This window comes from Eublepharis macularius, chromosome 4, assembly GCF_028583425.1.
Source record: "Eublepharis macularius isolate TG4126 chromosome 4, MPM_Emac_v1.0, whole genome shotgun sequence".
In the NCBI taxonomy this organism is placed as follows: Eukaryota; Metazoa; Chordata; class Lepidosauria; order Squamata; family Eublepharidae; genus Eublepharis; species Eublepharis macularius.
Window position 1 is genome coordinate 133,819,438 of NC_072793.1, and position 21,980 is coordinate 133,841,417.

Consider the following 21,980-nt stretch of genomic DNA (forward strand, 5'->3'; position numbering starts at 1 on the left):
TCACTATGTCCTGTGGCAGTGAATTCACAATTTAATTACACAGTGTGTAAAAAAGTACTTCCTTTAGCTGGCATCCTATGCACTCCTGGCAGTGAAAGATGGGGGGGGGGGGAGAAATCATCATGGAAGAAACAGAGAGCATAGCCGACACCACTGGAGTTCCACTGCTGAAGTCTCAATGAGATAAGTGTACAAGAAATGAAGTATTTTTTTAAAAATCACGATCCAAATCCACATGCCAAAGATGCTGCCACATTATCAGGGGCATAGGATGACTATTTTGTGGTAATGCCTCAGAAAACATCATGGCTTAAAAACAAAGAAAATGCAATGAGTTGCATAGTAGGTGATAGATTTCTAAGACGGGTTATTTTTCGTTTGTGAGGAAGGGAGAAACAACCAGAAATTTTGAGAGAAAAATGAAATATAAAATATAAAAATGAAATATAAATAATACTTACTTTCTTATCAAGCCTAGACTTAACAACATAAAATATGCCATTTGGCATAATTAGCATATATATTTTGGCATATTTATATGAAAGCATAGTTGTCTTAGAGCAACATTCTAAGCCCCATCTCCGAAGGACTTAGGATAGCGACTAAGTGTTGCTCTGTTGTTTTCTTCACTTGGTGCAGCAATCTGATCTTTTTGTTTGTTTTGGCTTGTTTTTTTTTGCTTATCGTCCAGTGGGCTGTTTGCATTGATGGTGCTGTAAAATATGATTAGCATTGCTACCACTGCTATTACTACCACTACATTTTATTACATAAGAACACAGGAAGCCTGCTGGATAACATTAATAGATCATATAACCCGGAATCTGGTTTCTCAAAGCAGCCACTATGAGAGTGAGGTGAGGGCTCCTGTCTTTCCCCTCAAGCTTTTCCCCACACTAGAAGAGCACAGATGGAGTTATTTATGTGGAGCAGCAAAAGCAGGGAAATAACTTTCCCCAACACTATTTCAGCATGGGAAATTGGCTGGGGCGGGGAAGACAGTTCTTCCTCCCCTCGTAACCATGTTACAAGCCTATCTGGACTCTCCTTTATTTTTTAAGCCAGTCCTCGCAGCTGCTGTGGGGCTGCAGGGAACCCACGTTGGGTCCAGGAAACTCAGACCCAACTTTTTAAAAACACAAACATGTAGTATGGTCCTCAGATACTCCAGAAGAACCACAAGCAGCAGCATAGAGGTCAAAATCTCCCCTGAGTTTGTCTCGCAGGAATTGGTATTCAAAGGTGAACAGAGATTTTGTTGAACCTGTCTCATTTAGAACTCCTCCATGCGTCAGCCACCGTGGGTGGGGGGTGGGGTGGGGGGCTCCTGTGTCAAAATCCTTCCAGAACCGTCTAAGCTACATCGTGTGTACCATAAGTTAATTATGCATTATTCAAAGAAGTACTTCTTTCTAGTAGTATTGATAATGTTGTTATTGCTATTATAATGGGTTATATAAAGAAATGTTTCATTTCATTCATCTTAAACTTGCTCCCTATTATGCTATTGTGCAACGGTATGCTTTTCTCATTTTTCTTTCCACAGGACATTATTTTATCAATTGCTGCCATGTCTACCTCAGTCATTATTTTTAAAAGCAAGAACATCTTATCTATGTATGACTTCCTTTATGTCTTATACACACACAGAGCTCTCAACATTGTAATGGCTTTTTTTTGTTTATTCTGCAGATTCTTTATACCATTTTTTTAGGTGGTGCAGCCTACAGTATTCCAAAGGAATATGCACCCTATTTCTTTTCTTTTAACTCTTCTGTTAACCATTATACAGGATTGGATCTAGAATGAAATGCTGCATTTCAATTCAGATCTACTGCACACCTTTAAAAAGCAGTAAACCATTCTGGCACAACCTAATTGTTCAAGAAGGTGTACAGGCAGCTGTTGATTTTGTCCATGTGAAGGGTGGCACCTGCAGAAGGCCCTGTTCAGATGAGCAAAGTTGCTGTGATGGAATATAGGGAGAGAGGTAGTCCTGTATATGATGGACCAAGGCCATAGAGAATTTTGTAGATGATAGCCAATACTCTGAATTGGGCTCAGTAACTGACAAACTGCTGAGAAGGTGCCCTTCCAGCTCAGTCCTAGCACAATAACAAAGGAACTGGGTGGAAACCATGCAAAATACTTTACAGAGAACTATGTAGTGCCCAGGCATTCTGACACATAGGGTGTACCTGAGTGGTGGCAATAAATGACCAGGGTGCTTTCCAAGGAACTCTTGGTCTAAGGGAGATACCTAGCAAGGAATTCCTAGCAAGTCACCTTTCCCCCTTCCTACCTTAACAAGAATCAAGAGAGGGAAGTTTCGGCCTGTGGGCCTTCCAGGGTATTTGGTGATTAGCAATGCGAAAACAATAATAATAATAACATTCGATTTATATACCGCCCTTCAGGACAACTTAATGCCCACTCAGAGCAGTTTACAAAGCATGCCATTATTATCCCCACAACAAAACACCCTGTGAGGTGAGTGGGGCTGAGAGAGCTCCAGAGAACTATGACTAGCCCAAGGTCACCCAGCTGGCTTCAAGTGTAGGAGTGGGGAATCAAACCCGACTCTCCAGATTAGAGTCCCACGCTCTTAACCATTACACCAAACCGGCTCTCAAGATGCTAGTCCATCTGGATCATTGGATCATCGGTCTTATCTAGCATGACTCTTGTTATTTAATTGGCCTAAAAACCATAAAAAAACTTATGCTACAATAAAAATGTTTTTTTAAGGTTCCACAAGATTCCTGTTTGGTTTTCTGCCACAGACAAGCACTATTATCTTATAGTAGTGGAACTCACTCTACAGTTCATGGAGAGCCACATTTGCTTTTTTTTTTAAATAAAATTTTATTGGTGAGCGAATAAACAAAAGAAATTTTTCCCAAGTTTGACACATATAATCTCATTATTCCCCTTGCTCTATCCCCCCACCCTTTTCCTCCCCCCTCCCTATTGACTTCCAACAGCTTTCCAACCCTTAACCCTTCTTATTGATTAAATCTAATTCATTTATATTTTCCTACCACCTCTAGATCATAATATCTCTTACTCTAAGCACATTCTTATTTTTTTACATAAATTCTATCAAGCATACTATCAATATAGTATATATCATAACAATATAACACAACAGTATGGTATAATATATAGCCAGATTCTCAGTGTCTCTTACTTTAGACATTTTCTATTTCTCTTCTTTTAAATATATATTCCATCAAATATACTATCGGGGGGCGGGGCGTCGTGAGCGTGCATGCCAGACGCGTGAAGTTCAGGCTCCTGACTCAAACTCCCTCCCGACTGATTTAATCAGCTTTTAACCCGAGCTCTTCATAACAAATCATGGGCAAAACAGGAGGTAATAAAAATAAGACTTCAGAATTGACCGTACAAACGGTTAAAACCTTTTTCTCACCATCTGAATCAAAGAACGGGGCTGAGATGGAGCTGCATGCTGCAACCAAGATGGCTGCTGCCCCTGCCAGTCAGAAGGCAGATTACAAAGAAATCCAGGTACTGGAAGCTCATATTAATCTTAAACTAGATCAACTTGAGGAGAAATTTGCTAATCGGATGGAAAAGTTGCTTACGCCTATGAATGAGCAGCTAACCCTCATTAATGAAACTCTTCAGCAAGTTACTAAAACAGCTGACTCAGCGTTAGACCTCAGCCTGTCTTTGCAAAAAGACGCGCGCATAATGCAAGCAAATGAATACTGGCTGAAAAATAAAATCATGGATCTAGAGAATAAAATAAAATACAATAATTTGAAATTCCGCGGATTTACAGAGTCAGACGAAGGCACAGCAGATTTAACTGCGTTCTTATCAGGCTGGCTTGCTCATGAGCTGCAGTTGGAGAAGGGGGTGGCACCAACCATATTGTCTGCTTACAGGCTGGGTTCCCCTCGAAATCTGAGAGCAAATGCTAACAGAGACATTGTTGTCCGCTTTTTGGATTCCCGTACCAAAGAAAAAATCATTCAAGAAGCAAGGAAAAGAGGCACGTTTTCTTTTCAAGGGAAAAAATACAAGTCTTCCAGGACCTGTCGAATGAAACGCTGCTGCATAGGAAAGAGCTTAAGCCTGTCACCTCAACGCTAACTAAAGCAAATATCAGATACAAGTGGGTGTCATCGACTAAGCTACAGGTTGCACATCAAGGCAGAGTTCTTCATGCAGTGGATATAGTCTCTGGCCTGAAACTTCTCACCGATTTGAACTTGCCAACCCAAGACTTGATCGTCAACCCAGCAGAAAACATCTCGGCTCAAAACCTTCCCACTCAAGAGAGATGGATCACAATCCCCACGAAATCATCTTCTTGAGCTAGAGATTGTTCACCAATGTCTCCTGTTTGACTCGGCTTTTGATGCGAAGAGCTTGCAAGGAATAAGGGGGGTGGGGGAGGGGGGGAAGGAAAAGAGGGGGGAAATTTTGGCTTGTTTCTTTTTTGTCTGAGAACTGACTGTTCTCTTCTGTCGCTACCCTTATCTTTTTTCTTTCTTTCTCTCGCTGCCCTTCACCCTTTCATCTCCAGCTATTTCATCTTTTTCTTGCCAATCTGTGGTCGGGGGGGGGGAGTGGGAGTTACCTGTTTTTCATTCTAGTTCCCAAATTTCTTAGGGACCTCCAGATATAGGGAGGTAAAGATTTCTTTCCTCCCTATTAGTAGTACAGGAAATTTCTTTCTGTGCTTCTGGAGGGGTTAGCTCTTTGGTTTCAAGGAGCTATAGTTTAGGTTAGTTATGTCTAAGTTGTTACTGGTTGGGGGGTGTTTTGGGTTAGTTGGTACTGTTAATGTTTTCCCCTGGAAGGTCTGGTCATTCTTAGCTTCCTATGGTAAGCCGTGCAAGGTAAAGGAAGAAGCAATTCTTCATTCTAGAGCTGTATTTCTTTTGTCTGAGTTTATTACTTGTACTCTGCATCAGCTTAGCCTCTTCACAATGTTAGGTCATGACAGGGAAAATTAAAATTGTTACTTTCAACTGCAGAGGCTTAAATAACCCCATTAAGCTCAAACGTGTTTCCACAGCTTTAGCACAGCAGAATGCAGATATATTATTTTTACAGGAGACCCATTATAAAAAGGAAATGCCTCAGATACTGAAATCTAATAGATTTAATTTGCAGTTCCAAGCTCCTGGCTCCTCAAACGCAAGGGGGGTTGCAATTGTATTTTCGAAAAATATCAAATTTCAATGGGTAGACTCTGAAGTGGACCCTAGAGGAAGGTTCATATTTATCAAAGGGAACCTGGAGGGGACAAGGGTAACCCTAGCTTCGATTTATGTGCCTAATGATAAGCAACTTGATTTTTTGCATGAAACCTTTTCCAACCTATGTATGTTTGCTGAAGGTGAGATTCTGATTGGGGGGGACTTTAATTGTATAGCTGATTTAAATCTGGATCGGTCCCAGAGGGATGGGAGACATTGCAAGAAAATACCACGTCAACTGAAACTACAAATGTTGTTCGATAAATTTGCTTTTAAGGATGTCTGGCGAGCTCACCATGGAGTAGAGAAAGATTTCACTTATTTTTCAGCCCGGCATCAAGTTCATACCAGAATCGATTTTATTCTGGCCTCCAGTAAACTTTATCAAAATTTAATTTCTTCTAATATTGGGAGTAAAATCTGGTCAGATCATGCCTGGGTGGAAAGTCACTTGAATTTAGATGATAAAATAAACCATGAAACTCATTGGCTATTAAATAAATCTCTTTTATTAAACCCATCTATACATAAAGAAATAGAGAAAGTACTTGAAAATTATTTTAAAGAGAACGTTGCAGGGGAGGTCTCCCAGGCAACAATTTGGGATGCTATGAAGGCAGTGGTCAGAGGGAAAATCATCTCAGTAGCCTCCTTCTACAAGAAAGAAAGAGAGAAATTCAGATTGGACATTTTAAGCAAAATCCAAGCACTAGAAATTAAGCATAAAAAATTTAATAATAAAAAAGTTTACAAACAACTTCTGCTTGAAAGAAAGAAGTTGGAATCTCTAGAGTCCTCTAAAATCAAGAAGAACTTACTTTTCTTAAAACAGAAATTTTGGCACAGAGGTCCTGGAACACTTCGCTTGCTTGCTTGGAAAGTGAAAAAAAAGATCTCAGCCCACCAAATTAATCTGATTAAAAAAGGCAATAAGGATTATACATCCAATAACAGGGAAATGTTGGAAGTATTTTACAACTTCTACTCTAAGCTCTATAGAACCACAAACCCATTTATATCTGATATTGACAACTTCTTAGCATCCTGCACCTCCCTAAAAAGTCTTACGCCAGCGCATAGGGAATTCTTGGAGTCGCCCATTTCTCTCCAAGAAATCACAGAGATTATCAAGAAGCTTAAACTTAACAAAACTCCCGGCAGGGACGGTTTTCCTGCCGAATTTTATAAAAGCTTCACACATAGCTTAGCAGAACCACTCAAGCTGACTTGCAATGCAATTCTTACCCAGGGCATCTTCCCTCAGTCATGGAATGAAGCCTCGGTCATTGTGATCCCCAAAAAAGGTAAAGATGTCACCCTCCCATCATCCTATCGTCCGATTTCTTTGCTGAATCAGGATGCTAAAATCTTTACAGCTATATTGGCCAACGGATTAAACAAAATCATTAATCATTACGTTCACCCTGACCAAACCGGCTTCATTCCACACAGAAACATGGCAGACAATGTGCGTAAATCTCTTAATATAATCAATCATTGCATTACCTATCAAATGGAGGCTCTCTTGTTGTCACTTGATGCAGAAAAAGCGTTTGACAGCTTGGAAACTAATTACCTTCTGAGACTCCTGTCAAAAATGGGTTTTGGCCAAACTTTTATACGATCAATCAGCTTACTTTATGCCAACCCTACGGCCCGGTTAAAAATAAATGGTATAAACTCAAAGGATATTAAACTTACAAGAGGGACCAGGCAGGGCTGCCCCTTGTCACCACTACTGTTCGCCCTTGCTATAGAACCTCTGGCGGAATCCATAAGACAATCAGCTGAGATCAAAGGCATTAGAATAAAAAGTCATGAATATAAAATTTCTCTCTTTGCTGATGATATGGTTCTGTATATCTCTCACCCTTCTGCTTCATTACCTCCCTTGGAAGACAAGTTACATACCTTTGGTCAACTATCAGGTCTTAAAATTAATAAATCTAAATCTGAAATTTATCCTATTAATTTATCCCCAGACACACAAGCTCAGATAGCCTCCAATTATGAATACCAATGGATCAGCAAGAACTGGGTCTATTTAGGAATCACGATCCCTGTCAACCTAGCAAATTTAAAGGAATCTAATTTTAAAACCCTAGAACTCAAAGTTATAGGTGAATTTAAAGAATGGAGCAAGTTGACTTTATCCTGGGCTGAAAGAATACAACTGGTCAAAACCATGATTTTACCACTTTTCTTATTTAATTTTCGTATGCTGCCTATTAATCTCACTGATCAAGATATCTAAAAGTGGCAAACTCTTATAAATAAATTTATTTGGGCTAATAAACGTCCTAGACTTAATTTTTCAACCATGAAACGTTCAACCAAAAAAGGTGGCTTGGCTATTCCAGACCTAAAATGTTATTATATGGCAGCACAGCTAGCAAACATAGTGCTTCTTTTGCATTCCTCAGATAGTTCAGACTGGACATATGCTGAAACTGCACATCTTCTTCCCCATGATATAAAGGATATAATTTGGACAGACCCTAAACACAGGCCTACCCAAACTCTTGCCAATCCATTTTTGAAATCTACTATATCTGTATGGGACAGGGTAAGAAACTATCTAGCTCCTACACCGTCACCACTATCATCCTTCCTGGACCAATCGTGGTTTCCACCAGGTCAGGATTTAATTTCATTTCAGCAATGGAAGGTAATTAAGAAATCTAGGATCATTGACATCACCAAACATGGGGCCATCCTAACTAAGGAGCAAATAGAAGGGGATACAGAGGTTGTGGTCCCTTGGTATCAATACTTACAATTATCTCACCTTATAGGCAGCCAATTATTTGTCGACTCCTGGAAACGGGAGTTTACATATTTTGAACGTTTATTAAAAAAATAGAACCTCATCGTAAAAGCCTCATAACTAGCATCTATTCTAATTTAAACTCACAGAATGATCAATCCTCATTAAGGTACCAATTGAAATGGAATACGGACTGCAGTACCCCCTTAACAGAGGAGCAATGGTCCACAATATGGTCTGGCAAGACCCTAAATTCGAACGCAATCAATATCAAAATGTCTTCTTTTAAATTGTTGTCGAGATGGTACATGACTCCTCAATTACTACACCAAATTAATCCCAATTTAACACCGCTCTGTTGGAAAAAGTGTGGTCAAATTGGTGACTATATCCATTTGTGGTGGTCTTGCCCCAAGATCCAATCATTCTGGGACTTAATTTCAAGGAAAATTAAGGAGATTACAGATTATGAACTGCTCATGACTCCAGAATCAATTTTGCTGGGTCTTTGGGAAGACCCTGTCATACCAAAGGTGCGGAAAAATTTAATATTTATGTTACTTGCTGCTGCAAAAATGCTTCTAGCAGCACACTGGAAATCAGACAAGCTTCCGAAGCTACAACAGTGGGTTCAGAAAGTATGGGATATTTTTATTATGGAAAAAATAGCAGACCACCTTCATTCTATTGATAAACCACAGTATCAGTCATCATTCTTTACGCAATGGTTGCCCTTTTTGAATTACTTATACAATACTAATCAACTGCCTAATGCTGACATCAATACTTTTAGCTTCTTAGCTATATTATGAGAATATCTCCTCACTGTTCCCCCTTGCACTGTTTTTGTAGTCTATTACATTGGCTTTGTTATTGTTATTGACCGTTCCAAGGTTTGTTTCTTGTATTATTGTTATATGTATTTATGAATATTGTAAACTGTAAAATGAAAAATAAATAGTAAAAAAATATATATATATACTATCAATATAGTATATATCACAAAACTTAGATTGTATGCTATGCCACCAATGTAGCACAGCACACAACCCAATATAACCCAACCACATAATATATTATAATATTATGTCTGATACGCTACCTTATTGTTTTATACTATATACTACGCACTGTATACCACATTAATATATCTGTTTAACCATTTTCGTTGTCCCATATGTTCAATGTAAAATTCCCTTAAATATTATATTTGCTTAGATTATAATTACATTCCCCCTAAGTGGTAAGATCCCTTCTCTCTTCCCATTACAACATTATTCTTTTAAAAAATTTCAAACTGCCACAGTTCTCCTTTTATATCCCTTTTTCCCCCCCAAAATTGTTTCAATTTCCCCCAGTCAACAATATATTGTCCTAGGTCAAGATCTTTAAGTTTCCTTGTCAATTTGTCCATTTCCGCCATGTACAGCAATTTATAGATCCAATCTTCTACAGTTGGTATTTCTTGTGTCTTCCATTTCTGCACATACAAAAGTCTTGCCGCTACAGTCATGTAAAATAACAATGTCCTATACTGCGCTGGAACTGCCTCCATTCCCAAGTTCAGTAACAACAGTTCTGGGTTCTGGTTTATTTGTATTTGTAAAATCTCATTAATTGCAACAATTATTTCACCCCAGTACTGTTTGGCTACCTCACATGTCCACCACATATGATATAATGATCCTTCATGCTTTTTACATTTCCAGCATTTGTCTGACATATTAGTATTGCCTAGCGCAATTTTCTTTGGTGTTAAATACCATCTGTAAATCATTTTGTACACATTTTCTTTAATGTTCGTACAAGTTGAAATCTTCACTGTATTTTTCCATAAGTACTCCCATGCCTCCATTGTTATTTCTTTATGAAAATTTATTGCCCACTTCACCATCTGGACTTTTACTGTTTCGTCCACTGGAAACCATTTTAAAAGTAATTTGTAAATCTTAGATATTTCTTTCTTGCCTTCTTGTAATATCACTTCCTCTAACTCCCAATTTTCTAGTCTTATACCTCCTCTCAGGCAGTCCGCATTGTAAAGATCTCTGATCTGTCTATACTGAAACCATCCATAACAAGGAGACAATTCTTCTTCTGTCTTTATTCTCAGCTTTGAATATTGTATTTGTGTAATCTCCTTGTAAGTTAGGCATTGCTGTTCGTTATCAACAGTTCTCGGATCTATTACTTCATACGGAACCACCCATGAAGGAATTCCATCTTCCATGTACACCTTATATTTTTTCCAGACCGTGAAGAGGCTTCTCCGAATATAATAATGCAAGAACATAGAGTCCGCTTTCACTTTGTCATACCACATGTATGCATGCCATCCAAATATTCTTTTATGTCCCTCCAGGGCCAGCAACTTGCGATTTTTTAGCGTTATCCAGTCTTTCAGCCATACAAGACATACTGCCTCATGGTACAGTCTTATGTTGGGCAGTTGCAAGCCTCCTCTTTCTTTTGCATCTTGTAAAACCTTCATTTTCACTCGTGGTTTCTTGCCTGCCCACACAAAATCTGAAATTTTCCTTTGCCATTTATCAAATTGTTTGGAGTCTCGGATAATTGGTATAGTTTGCAACAAGAACATCACATGTGGTAAGACATTCATTTTTACTGCTGCAATTTTTCCCAGCCATGATAAATTCAGTTTATTCCATTTTATTAAGTGGAGAGCCACATTGGCAGTTACAATCAGCCCCGAAGTACCACACGAGTACTGCATGTCCTGTGTGCCTTCCCTCAAAACACCCACATACAATAACAGAAAAATATACTATTGGCATTAAATATATAACTATAACCTTTTAAAATAACATATTAAGATTACTTCTGAGCATGGAGAGTTCTCCTTCCCACCACAGTTGAACCTTAACCAGTCCTAGAGTATCTGGAGTGATGGGAAGGGCACACCTCTCTGCCTTCTTGCTCTCCCTCCAGCATAGTTAACAGCGGCCCAGGCTGATATCAGAGTCTGACAGCTCCTGGAGAAGAATAAGCTGGTTAGGGAGAAACAACCCTCCACCCCAATATGGCCAGCTTGCTCTTCTTCTTGGTAGCTGTAATGGTGATAGTTTCAGTCATTTCTGCACATACAGCTTGGTCTCTTCCTGACAGTTGCACATGTAGTGGGATGAGAGCAAGGAGGTTGCAGAGAAGGGTGGAGGGTTGACTGAAAGGTCGGGCCCTTTACTTCCACCCCAGCATGAGACACACACCTTAGGGAGGCTAACAGCTTACTCGATCTCCAGTCCCTCTAGCAATAACTTTTTCAAGGTTGGAGCCACCTATTGACCACCAGTCCCAGCCGGCGATGGCACTGGTTGTAGGGTTATCATCCTCCAAGTGGGGTCTGAGGTTCTCTAAACTACAGAGATCAGTTCCCCTGGAGAAAATGGCAACTTTGGAATATGAACTCTAGGGCATTACCCCTTCCCCAAACCCAGGCTCTACCCCAAATCTCCAAGAATTTTCCAACCTGGAACTAGAACCCTAATTTATAACTCACTTTGTGCGCTTCAGAAGTTGTATAGAAAGTAACGAGAGGAAGGGGGTGGGGACTAGAAATCCCAAATATCACCAACGGTTAAGAAGGCTTCAGTGCCTTCTGAGAGACGCGTGCGATTGTCGGAATTCACGGGCAGGCGGGAGGGAAGGCTTCCCTAGTTACATTTCTTCGCCTGTGAGGCAGCTATTAAAAGCGCAGAAGAATGAGCAAGAAACTTTTCTTCTGTCATGTCCCAGGAAGGACCGATGTGGAGCTGTCTCTCTGGCCACTAGAAGCCGCTGCGGGGTAGCAGCCTCGGCCGGCTGAGAGTCTCTTCAAAGTGGCACCTCCTTTTCCCTCCCCCGGCGGCGCCTTCCCAGGCTCCTCTCCGGGTAAACAGCGATGGCCGCAGACGAAGGAGGCGGAGAACAGGAGAACAACATGGGGAACCACTTGCAGCTTATTCCCGGTAATGGCCGCTCCTACGCAGCCTCTCGACCAACGAAGAGGCGACCTGAAGGCGCAACCGGAGAGGCGAATGGATGACATTAAGAGAACCGGGCAGGCACATGGGGGGCTGGCAAGAAGCAGGAGCTGAAAGGCGGAGGGGCCCCGTCTGGTGGACCGGCCGCGCTGTGGCGAGGCGCCGAGAAAGAAATGGGGCTCCTGAGGAAGGGGAGGGGTAGGCGGGAGAAATGGGAACGGAGTTAGGTTGACAGGACCGGGGAGTTATGGTGATGAGGTGGGCTGTGGGGCAAAGGGAGAGAAGCGAATGGGGGCAGAGGGGCCCGGGAGATGGGGGAGTGATATTTGACAAGAAACAAAAACGGTAGGGAAGGGAGGCATTTGTGGGAACAGTGGATCACGTATTGTTCCACAATAGGGGCATGGATGGTACATACATTACAACCCGTCAGAAAGGGTATGTCGGGAACGTGGAACATTAAAGGCATGGAGTGGGAGAAAAACAAGGACTAGGATTTGTGGTGAATGTCACTGGAACATGGCATACCGACGACAAAAGCAGGACAGATAAGAAAAGGAAGTTGAATATGGACAGCAGCACAAATTCTAGGGGAATTAGCAAGCATTGCCACTTTTGGGGCATGGATCCTAGGTATTTATCAGCACTTGGGAAAATGACATCTCATCCTAGAATGGAAATGTGGTGATGGGAAGGCTTTGCCAATGGAATTTCTTCCTCTGCTGTGTTGATGGCATACCTTATATACCCAAAATGGCTTACATTGTTCTCTTTCGATGTATTGTCGAAGGCTTTCACGGCCGGAGAACGATGGTTGTTGTGGGTTTTCCGGGCTGTATTGCCGTGGTCTTGGCATTGTAGTTCCTGACGTTTCGCCAGCAGCTGTGGCTGGCATCTTCAGAGGGGTAGCACCAAAAGACAGAGATCTCTCAGTGTCTCTCAGAGGTGACACTGAAAGATCTCTGTCTTTTGGTGCTACCCCTCTGAAGATGCCAGCCACAGCTGCTGGCAAAACGTCAGGAACTACAATGCCAAGACCACGGCAATACAGCCCGGAAAACCCACAACAACCATTGTTCTCTTTCCTTCATTTTATTTATACTGTTTCTCCTTACATTATTATCCTCTCCTGCAGTTTATCCTCACAGCTCTGTGAGCTAAATCAGACTGAGTGTGTGTGACTGGCCCAAGAACATCCAGCAAGCTTTCTTGACAGAGTGGTGATTTGAATTTGAGTCTCCCAGATCTTAATCTGACACTGTAACCACTATCCAACACTCTTTGTATATAACCAGATAGTACAGTTTTTTATACTTATGCCTTGAGCTATCCTTTCAATAGCAACATCTTGCTGCACTTTGAAAAAAAATCCATGCATTGGGAAGTGTTTCAATATATAACATTAAAAGGGATTATTGATTTTTCATGGTAGGAAATGATTGGTTTGCGATACAGGACCACTCAACAATGAAAACAATGTATCTACAGATACTAGAGCAGATGGGGTCCTGTAAATAAATAGTGGGAAGAAAATAAAGTTTAAAGCTGTGATTATTTCTTTCCTGTGGAGGTAACTTTGTTTTTTCTCAGTATAGCAGAGAGGCTGGCAGAGGGGAACAGGATTAGCAAAGCCATCAGGACCCCAGATGGAATATCATCAGTGGGAAGGGAGTCTGTATCAGCAAGAGAGTCTAAAGAATTAATTCACACTCTGGAGCAAGGGAAAGCTAACAGGTAGCCATGAAATCAGGCAGACTAAGGCTGCTGAGGATTCACAGGTGTGAGAGTGGGAAGAGGAGCCCCGCCTTCTCAGAGGATAGGGCATGGTTGTTGAAGGATAGGGCAATCTCAGCCTGTCGGCAAAGCTAGCAGATAAAAGGGGCATAAAGTGAGGCAGAAGGGGGGATGACTGAGTGAAAACCAAACAAGCTGGGAAATTCTCTCTATCAGCTGAGTTGTCTTGTGAATTAAATACTGCTACAGTTATACCTGATGGCCTCTGTCTGGTTATTGCAAGAAGCAAGGTGAGAGTGTGGACAAACACCCCCCGCCTGCCTTTTATGGAACTCGCTACTCACACTCAATTATATAATAACATTAATCATGTCAAGCAATGGCCATATTTAATTTAATGGAAGCAGTGGTAATTCTTTGGTGATTGTTTGTCTTGGTGGTTCACTGATAACTGTTCAGTCTCTACAGTTAAACTGTAGCCTCACAAAAGGTTTCTAGGCAGTCAAAGTAGACTTGAGAATAGGACACAGAAGGAAAAGAATGTGTAAATTTGCTAAAATTGGCCTTTTATATAAAATAGGGTATTCAGTTATATGTACAGAACCTTGTAGTGGCACAGAACAAATGGTGTCCTATGGAGCTATAGAGTAGTGGGTGTTTTTTGAACATGGGGCAGCTAAAAAAATGAATGCAGATAAAAAATAGGGATAAGCTAGATTCTTGCATCATTCAGAATAGGAAATGGGGCAAATAGATGGTTTTGTCTGCCTCTAATTGGAAAATAGAGCATTATCTGTTTATACAAATATGGTAGAGTATGGCTGTTGGAAAAGAAGTGGAATTCATGTATTTGAATGCCTGAACAAATTATCTTTGTTAAGACAAGAATATATACTATAATTGAAAGCCCTTGTGGTGTAGTGGTTAGAGTGTTGGGATAGGATCTGAGAGATCCAGGTTTGAACCTTCACTCTGCCATGAAAGCTCACAGGGTTGTTGTGAGCATAAAATGAAGGCAAGGATATTTATGAAAGCGGTTTTGCATCCCCTTTGGGGAGAAAAGTGGGATGTAAATAAATAAAATACGTTTGATACAATCTGTGTGGGATTTGCAGCTGCTCTTGGGCAGGGCTGTCTCCTGACTTTTTTTGCTTTGCTTGTTCTGCCAACTTTCTTCAGAAAGCATCACCCGTGTTATGCCATAGTTGGCTGTGGATCTACAGCAGGGTCACTGTGATAATGCCTCTGTTGTAAGTGTTTTTGGATCATCCTTTGTTTTCTCACTTAAAACTGCAAAAACAAATCATTGTTCATTCCTTAGCACTTAAGGGCATATTTGTCTTTTGACATAACACCTTGTTTGTTCTCCTCCTTAAAACACATGATAAATATGCTTACCTATGTATTGCAGAGTTATAACGCCTTAATGGATTATCTGATGTAATTAAATTAAAAATGTAGATCAAAATACTCCCAGAAGTTAAAATAACATGATTAGGTTGAAAATCAAGTGTCTGCTTCTCAGAACAATGCCTTACTGCATGTTTATCGGAGTTAGCGATAATATATTCTATGATCAATTTTCCAGTATATAGGAGTGGTTCAGACAAAATTGTGAACTAGCTATTTTGGTGACTGCAAGCATTATAGATTAGAAATGGCTGGCCTCTGTTTATTGAAAGGGAAATTGGAGATGAAATGAGCAGGATGAATGGATTTTGTGTTAACTCTTTAATCAACAGCAGTAGGCTGACTTGCATAGATACTGTGGGATAAGGGATCCTGAGGGAAACTGAAAGAAATAAGATGGCAACTGCAAACATTTTCTTGTAAAATGCTAGCAGGTTAAGTCAGGATTTATGTAAAGTGAAACTCCTTAATATTGGTGTAATGATTTAGAAGAAATGTTCATGTACCTTTATTAAATAACATGATTTTATAAATCCATTTGGATGGGAGTAAGGGATGTGGGAGGCTGGCTTTCTCTGGATTGTTTTATTTATTTATTTTATAATCTCCCTTTCTTACTGAGTTTATTTTTCAGTCTTGTGTTATGTTTTGCTTGCAATCACCTTATGTGACGTGCACTTTGTTATCTCACTGCTGATTGTTAAATTGTTCAAGTCAATCTGTGTGGAGTAAATATGTGGATGGATTCAGTCTTGGGGCATAGAGCTGTACTAGATTCATAGCAATCAATGGAAACCATTTTTAAGTTTTCCTCCCCGCACCTCCATCTCTTTATTTTTCTCCCTTCTCTTTCCCATGTTCGTTTGTTTTTCCTTTCTTTTAAAAAAAAGAAAGCAAATGATAGTGTTAGTGTTACTTATTTTAGGTATGCATCCCAGTTAAAGATTAGAACCCCCCAAACTGAAAGCCACTGGACTGGACAAAAACTTTTTGCTCTCTCTCAGACAAAACCATGACATGACTATAGACTAGAAAACTAGAATGTTAATTTAATGCCATTCATTAATGGTCCTGGCTTTAAGTCAAGGTTATCATATACGTCCAGTAAAGAATGTAAATGAAAGACTTTATTATTATAGCACTTTCGTATTGCTAGAATGTCAGCTAATGAATTCCTTGGCCTGAAAAGATAAATGTGACAAATGTAAATAAAATGCATTATTTTGTATGGTTGCTTTGAATTAAGAAACCACAAATGTATGCAATTTCCATCTTCAAATGGGAAAAGTATGTTATGGCTTTCTCAATATGTATTTGTATCGCGGATTAATAAGACTAGAACAATGGTCTCTTGGTTTTTTCCATTGTGCCACTGCAGTAAAATGAGTCATCACTCTTCACGGCTTTTAGGCTCTCTCAACCAACATTCAGCACAGTTTGGCTGTTTTCTTTTCTTGCAGAAATAAGTGAAAATGGAGTAGTCATGAGTTGGACTTAAAAATGAAGGCTAGTGCTAAAAGTAAATAACAGCTATTTTTTAAAAAAATAGGTAATGGAGAGAGAGAGGGAAAAAAAGCTTTACAATTGATTGTAGGTAAAATAGAACAAGATTTCTGCCTCTAAGTGGACATTGTGCAAGAAAATGTAGTAAAAGCTGACACAGCTTGATAAAATATTCATGGGAAAGTGAAAAACTGATAATGATCAGCTGTATTGTAACTCCTATGAAAAACACTATCCAGATTGTATTAGAAGAGCATTTATAGAAACCGAAGGAGAACTAGGAATGTAGTTGTAGCAGGATAGTAAAGAAATGTCAGTTTGATTGTTGTAATTCTTTAAACCAAATACAGTATATCCTGCTGTGTGCTAATACCATTCATGTTTATAGATAGAGAGGTACCAAAGCAAGTTAAGCATCATCATGGGTTAGAAAATCTCTTGAGGTCAGTGGTGGAGAGCCTTGGCAGAAGGGACAAGTGACTGTTGCAGGACTGCCATTTCAAGCAGTGATAGAACTGTGTCATGTAATGAAAAAAGTGTGCCTACCTTAATTTAAAAGGTCCATATATATTTTGTGATGTAATTGCAGTGAACTACAGTGTGGGCAGAGTTACAGCTGTTACAGCGGTCATTGTGCTGTTGAAGTATGTAATTCAAAAGCAATTGGTTGCCTGAACCTTGTTAAGTGAAAGCAAGCCCCAGTAGTACTCTGTGTATGTGTGTGTGTACATCCACACAGACAGTGGGCAATTTTTCTTTAATCCAAAACAAGATATTTCAAATTGAAAAGTGTCATATCTTAGTAGGGAGGCCAAGGTTATTATAGTGGGATCATGTCATCCTTGGGCTGAAAGATCTGTACTGGCTCTCCATCTGGCTCTGGGCACAGTTCAGAACACTGGTTCTTACCTTTAAGAACTGGAATAGCTTGGGACCTGGGTACCAGAATGACCATCTCCTCCCATACTATACAGTCCACCTGTTAAAATCTGCCTTTCAATTCCTGTTCTCTGTGCCTTTGCCTTCAGAGTTGAGGCAGGTGGCAACTAGAGATGGGGCTTTTTCAGTGGTGGTGCTTTGCCTTTGGTATTTCCTCCCCCTGGTGCCTAGGGAGGCAGACTCACCTGGTGCCTGCTTTACTTTCCTTTATGGCAGGCCAAAACATTTGTTTTTCCCTAGGCTTTTAACTAAAGGTTCTGTCTTTTAGGGTTTTATGATCTGCTTCTGGCCTGAGGATTATGTCATTTTAGTGTTTGTTGCATGCACTGACTTTGGGATAATTGTTCATGCTTTAGTTGTAAACTGCTTTAACAGAAGTGACATATTTTTTTAAAATAAATAAAAATCTTTCTTATTTATATCAAAAATGTTCTCTTTTTTAAAAAAACCATCTGGTTTAAATTTAATCTGAACTTAATTCAGGCATGGGATTCCTTATAACTGAATTTATTATCCTTTTATGAACTTAAGAAATACTACTTTTCTCTATAAAGAAAGAGTTGTTGGGGAAACATATTCACAGGTCACCAAATAACACAGTAGTTCATGTACTTATAGTTTGATCGTGGGACCCAGAACCTGGCAAGTCACTGCTGATATAGTTGATTGATTAATCTTGGGTAACTCTTCTTTTATGCCTAGTACAATAACTAGATGATTTTTTTTGCCAGAATATTTATAGTGGCACCTACCTATCAAAGAACATGGACACTAACATGCCATCAAATGGAAAAAATGGCTCTTCCCAGTAACCACAGACACATCTTGCTTCCAGTGTAGTTTTGTTTTTGTTTTTTGTTTTTGTTTGTTTTGTGGGGCATGGATGTAACAAACCAGGGCAAATGAGAGAGGACAAACTAAAAAATGAATACTAGGGAATGGAAGCAACTTCTAGTTATATTTATTTTTGTATGTGAACTTTCACTTGATGTTTAAGTATACTTTATTTTGATACTTCAAAAGAATAAATAATACAAAATAGATAATACAAAAAAGAAAATGCTTCACTTTTTTCTTACGATGTAAACCAAAATATGTATAGCAATTCTTTACCAGTACATTTTCTTGACAATAATTTAGCAGTAATTGAATTGTGTTCCCTACATCAACTTTTTCTGGCCTGTAAACATTTTTATAGGTAGGGGTTCCTCAGGATTTGACAAATTAATTTAGGGGTTACTTCAGACCAAAAAGGTTGGGAAACACTGGTCCACACTAAGAATAGGTCACGTGGTGTTAGCCAAAGAGCTTTGTTGCAATGCTAATTTCTCTGGTGGTAGCACAATACATATTATAGGTATATTGGCACATCTCTTAAATGGCACATCTCTTTAAAATATTCCTATAATATTTCATTGTATTAATTCTAATGTGAAAGAAGCTGAAATTTAAAAAATAACATTTAAAGAAAAGTCAAAAGCATTTTTATAAAAGTTTAAATATAAGAGACATATACTACAACCTGCTGTATCATTTATTGTGCTGGATAGATGAATGATGGGAAGTTGATTTGGCAGGAATAGTATTGAAGATGATCCAAGAAGGAATAGGCCTGCAGCTTCCCAAACTGAAACAGTGGCGGCAAAAATAGATGGTGATGGTGATGATGCTGTGGAATGGATTCACCAACTTTCTGTTTTTACATAGAGTTCATTAGACTTGGTTCTGTTGTTTCAATTTTACATGACTAGCTTCTCAAAAGTAAGGCGTAAACTCACTGGGTTTCCAAATGCACACACCAATAAAAATGAGTGCAACAAGACATCTATATATTGTCAAAGGCTTTCACGGCCGGAGAACAATGGTGGTTGTGGATTTTCCGGGCTGTATAGCCATGGTCTTGGCATTGTAGTTCCTGATGTTTCACCAGCAGCTGTGACTGGCATCTTCAGAGCTGTAGCACCAAAAGACAGAGATCTCTCAGTTTCACAGTGTGGAGATGTTGTTGACAGGTAATTTATATCTACTCAGGAAGGTGGGTTTGGGCTGAGTCATCTTGTAAGAGTTTCCCAGGGTGTGGCATGCTAATGGAGGGAGGCTTCACTGTATCCTGAGGAGGTTCTTTTGCATATGGATTGGTGCTTGATATGCTAATCTCTGCAGGGCTATTGTTGGATGTAGAGTATTTTGTTAGTCTGGTGTTTTTGAGGACTGGAAACCATGCTCTATTCATTCTTAAAGTCTCTTCTTTCCTGTTGAAATTGTGCTTATGAATTTCAATGGCTTCCCTGTGCAATTTGATGAAGTAGTTGGAAGTGTTGTCCAGTATTTTAGTGTCCTGGAATAGGATATTGTGTCCTGTTTAAGTTAGGCTATGTTCAGCCACTGCTGATTTTTCCAGATGGCCAAGTCTGCAGTGTCTTTCATGTTCTTTTATTCTTGTCTGGATGCTATGCTGGTGAAATGTCAGGAACTACAATGCCAAGACCACAGCTATACAGCCTGGAAAATCCACAACAACCAACAAGACATCTGTTATGAAACAGGCTGCAAAATATTCAGATTATTTTTTAGCAAAATCACTAGTATGAAAGAATGCTAGGTTCATCACTGTAATTCAAAGATGAACTCAATATGGAGTGTAACAATGCTGACTCACCCCAACAAAAAAAATGCAAGGTCAAGAGATTGTCTGAGAATGGTACATATAGGGGTGGACAAATATACAAGGTTTTATTATTGTTTTTTAAAAAGAACCTATAGTTGCAGGAAGATTACAAAAGGAGAACATTGTTAAATGTTCCCTTGTATGTGTTAGTGATTTTCTGTTCCACGGCAATAGAACAGAAAATCGCTACAAGGGGATTGGCAATTCAAACTGCAATTGCTGTCAAAATGAATACACCTTGCTACATCTACCTTATTCATCTGACTTGGCACCATCGTAGTTGTACAGGCCCAGAAAATTAAAAGCTCATCTGCATAACAAGTATTTTTATGATGAGAATGAGACTCTGAAAGCTGATGAAATATGGTTTAAGGCCAAAAAAATGACTTCTACAAAGAGAAAATTTTGAAGGGTAAGAAAATGAGACTTCGCAGAATGACTAAAGTAAATGTTAATTTGTATTGTTCACAGTTTTACATGTTTTCAAATAGATTCTGCAAAACTTTTTGAACAATCCTTATAGAGGCTACTTTCAGTTTACATCTGCAAGTGGGGGACATTTAAGGGCTTGCGGGGGATAACTTATTTCCCCCTCCCCCAGTATTTTGTCTGTTTCTTCCACTGAAAATCCCCATAGCTTCTTTCCTTTTCCTGCTTCCTTGTTACCCACCAGCCAACCTACCTTTATCTCCTCCCCCCCTTCAACATTCCCTCCTTCATTCTTCCCGGCAGCCAGGTCCTGTTACATGGTGGGAAACCCACAAGGACATGTGGGGGGAGGTTACCTCACTTTTCCCTGTGTTTTCCTCCCCACACTATTCCTCACCTTTCCATGCTTCCATCTCCTTGCCCAACCACTAACCAAACTTTTGTCTGCCCCCCATCTTCTGCTGTATTTATTATTTCATTTATATCCCACCTTTCTCCACTATGGAGCCCAAAGGAGCTGACCTCATTCTCCTCTCCTTTTTCCTCACAACAATCCTGTGAGGTACATTAAGACTGAATGTATGGCTGGCCCAAGGTAACCCAGTGAGCTTCCACAAAAGAGTGGGTATTTCAACCTGGATCTCCCATATTCTATTCTGAAACTCTAACCACTATACATACTGATTTTGTGTGGGTGGGAGATGCTATGGAATAGTTAGCAAGCTGCTGGGCCTGTGTGAGTTATGCGTCAGGTGGTAGTGAGTAATCCAATGGTTGCTGGTGGCCCTATTCTCACCAAGTTCTCCTTCAAAGGTAAAAACAGCCCTGGAAAGGGCTGCTTCCTCCCCTTGCCATTTGCTGACAGAAACCAAGACTTAAAGGCTTGCAATATTGTATAGTTGCCTAGTAGTGACCACTGAGGGTACTTGTTTCTTAAAGCTGCAGGTGCCACTTCTATCATTCGGGGGCAGATTTTTCTGCAAACCTGACGTAGAACGAGCTGCTTTGTCTGTTCTTGGTCCATTTTCACAGATTTTGCCATGTTGAGAATTAGATATATTGATATTTTTAACAAATCTCAAAAAGTAGTAGATACATTTTGTATTCAGCCTTATGTTCTGATATTGCTTCCCTTGTGTAGAAAACTTTGAAAAATGTTGATGAATTTTGAATTTATGAAAGTTAAAAATCTTAATTTAGGCTTTTTTTTTTTAAAGGTCTTAGCCATGGCATTTTGAGCCTGTATGCCAGGATGGCTTGTGTCAAGATCCCAGTTGTTTTATTAGGGTCCTGTTGTACACAGCAATCCTTGT

General features: G+C 39.7%; 1 protein-coding gene across 2 annotated transcripts in view; it reads left to right on the top strand.

The window, feature by feature from the left end:
* The first annotated feature begins 11,896 nt into the window (after nucleotides 1–11,896).
* Nucleotides 11,897–21,980, top strand: part of CRBN (cereblon) — a 30,709-nt gene continuing 20,625 nt past the window's right edge. The window contains exon 1 of one of the 2 annotated variants that reach the window (XM_054978492.1): nucleotides 11,897–11,969. In XM_054978492.1, the coding sequence (XP_054834467.1) occupies nucleotides 11,903–11,969 (67 nt within the window). In that variant the 5' untranslated portion in view covers nucleotides 11,897–11,902. The remainder of the gene's footprint in view (nucleotides 11,970–21,980) is intronic. The other variant, XM_054978493.1, reaches the window with a different exon arrangement.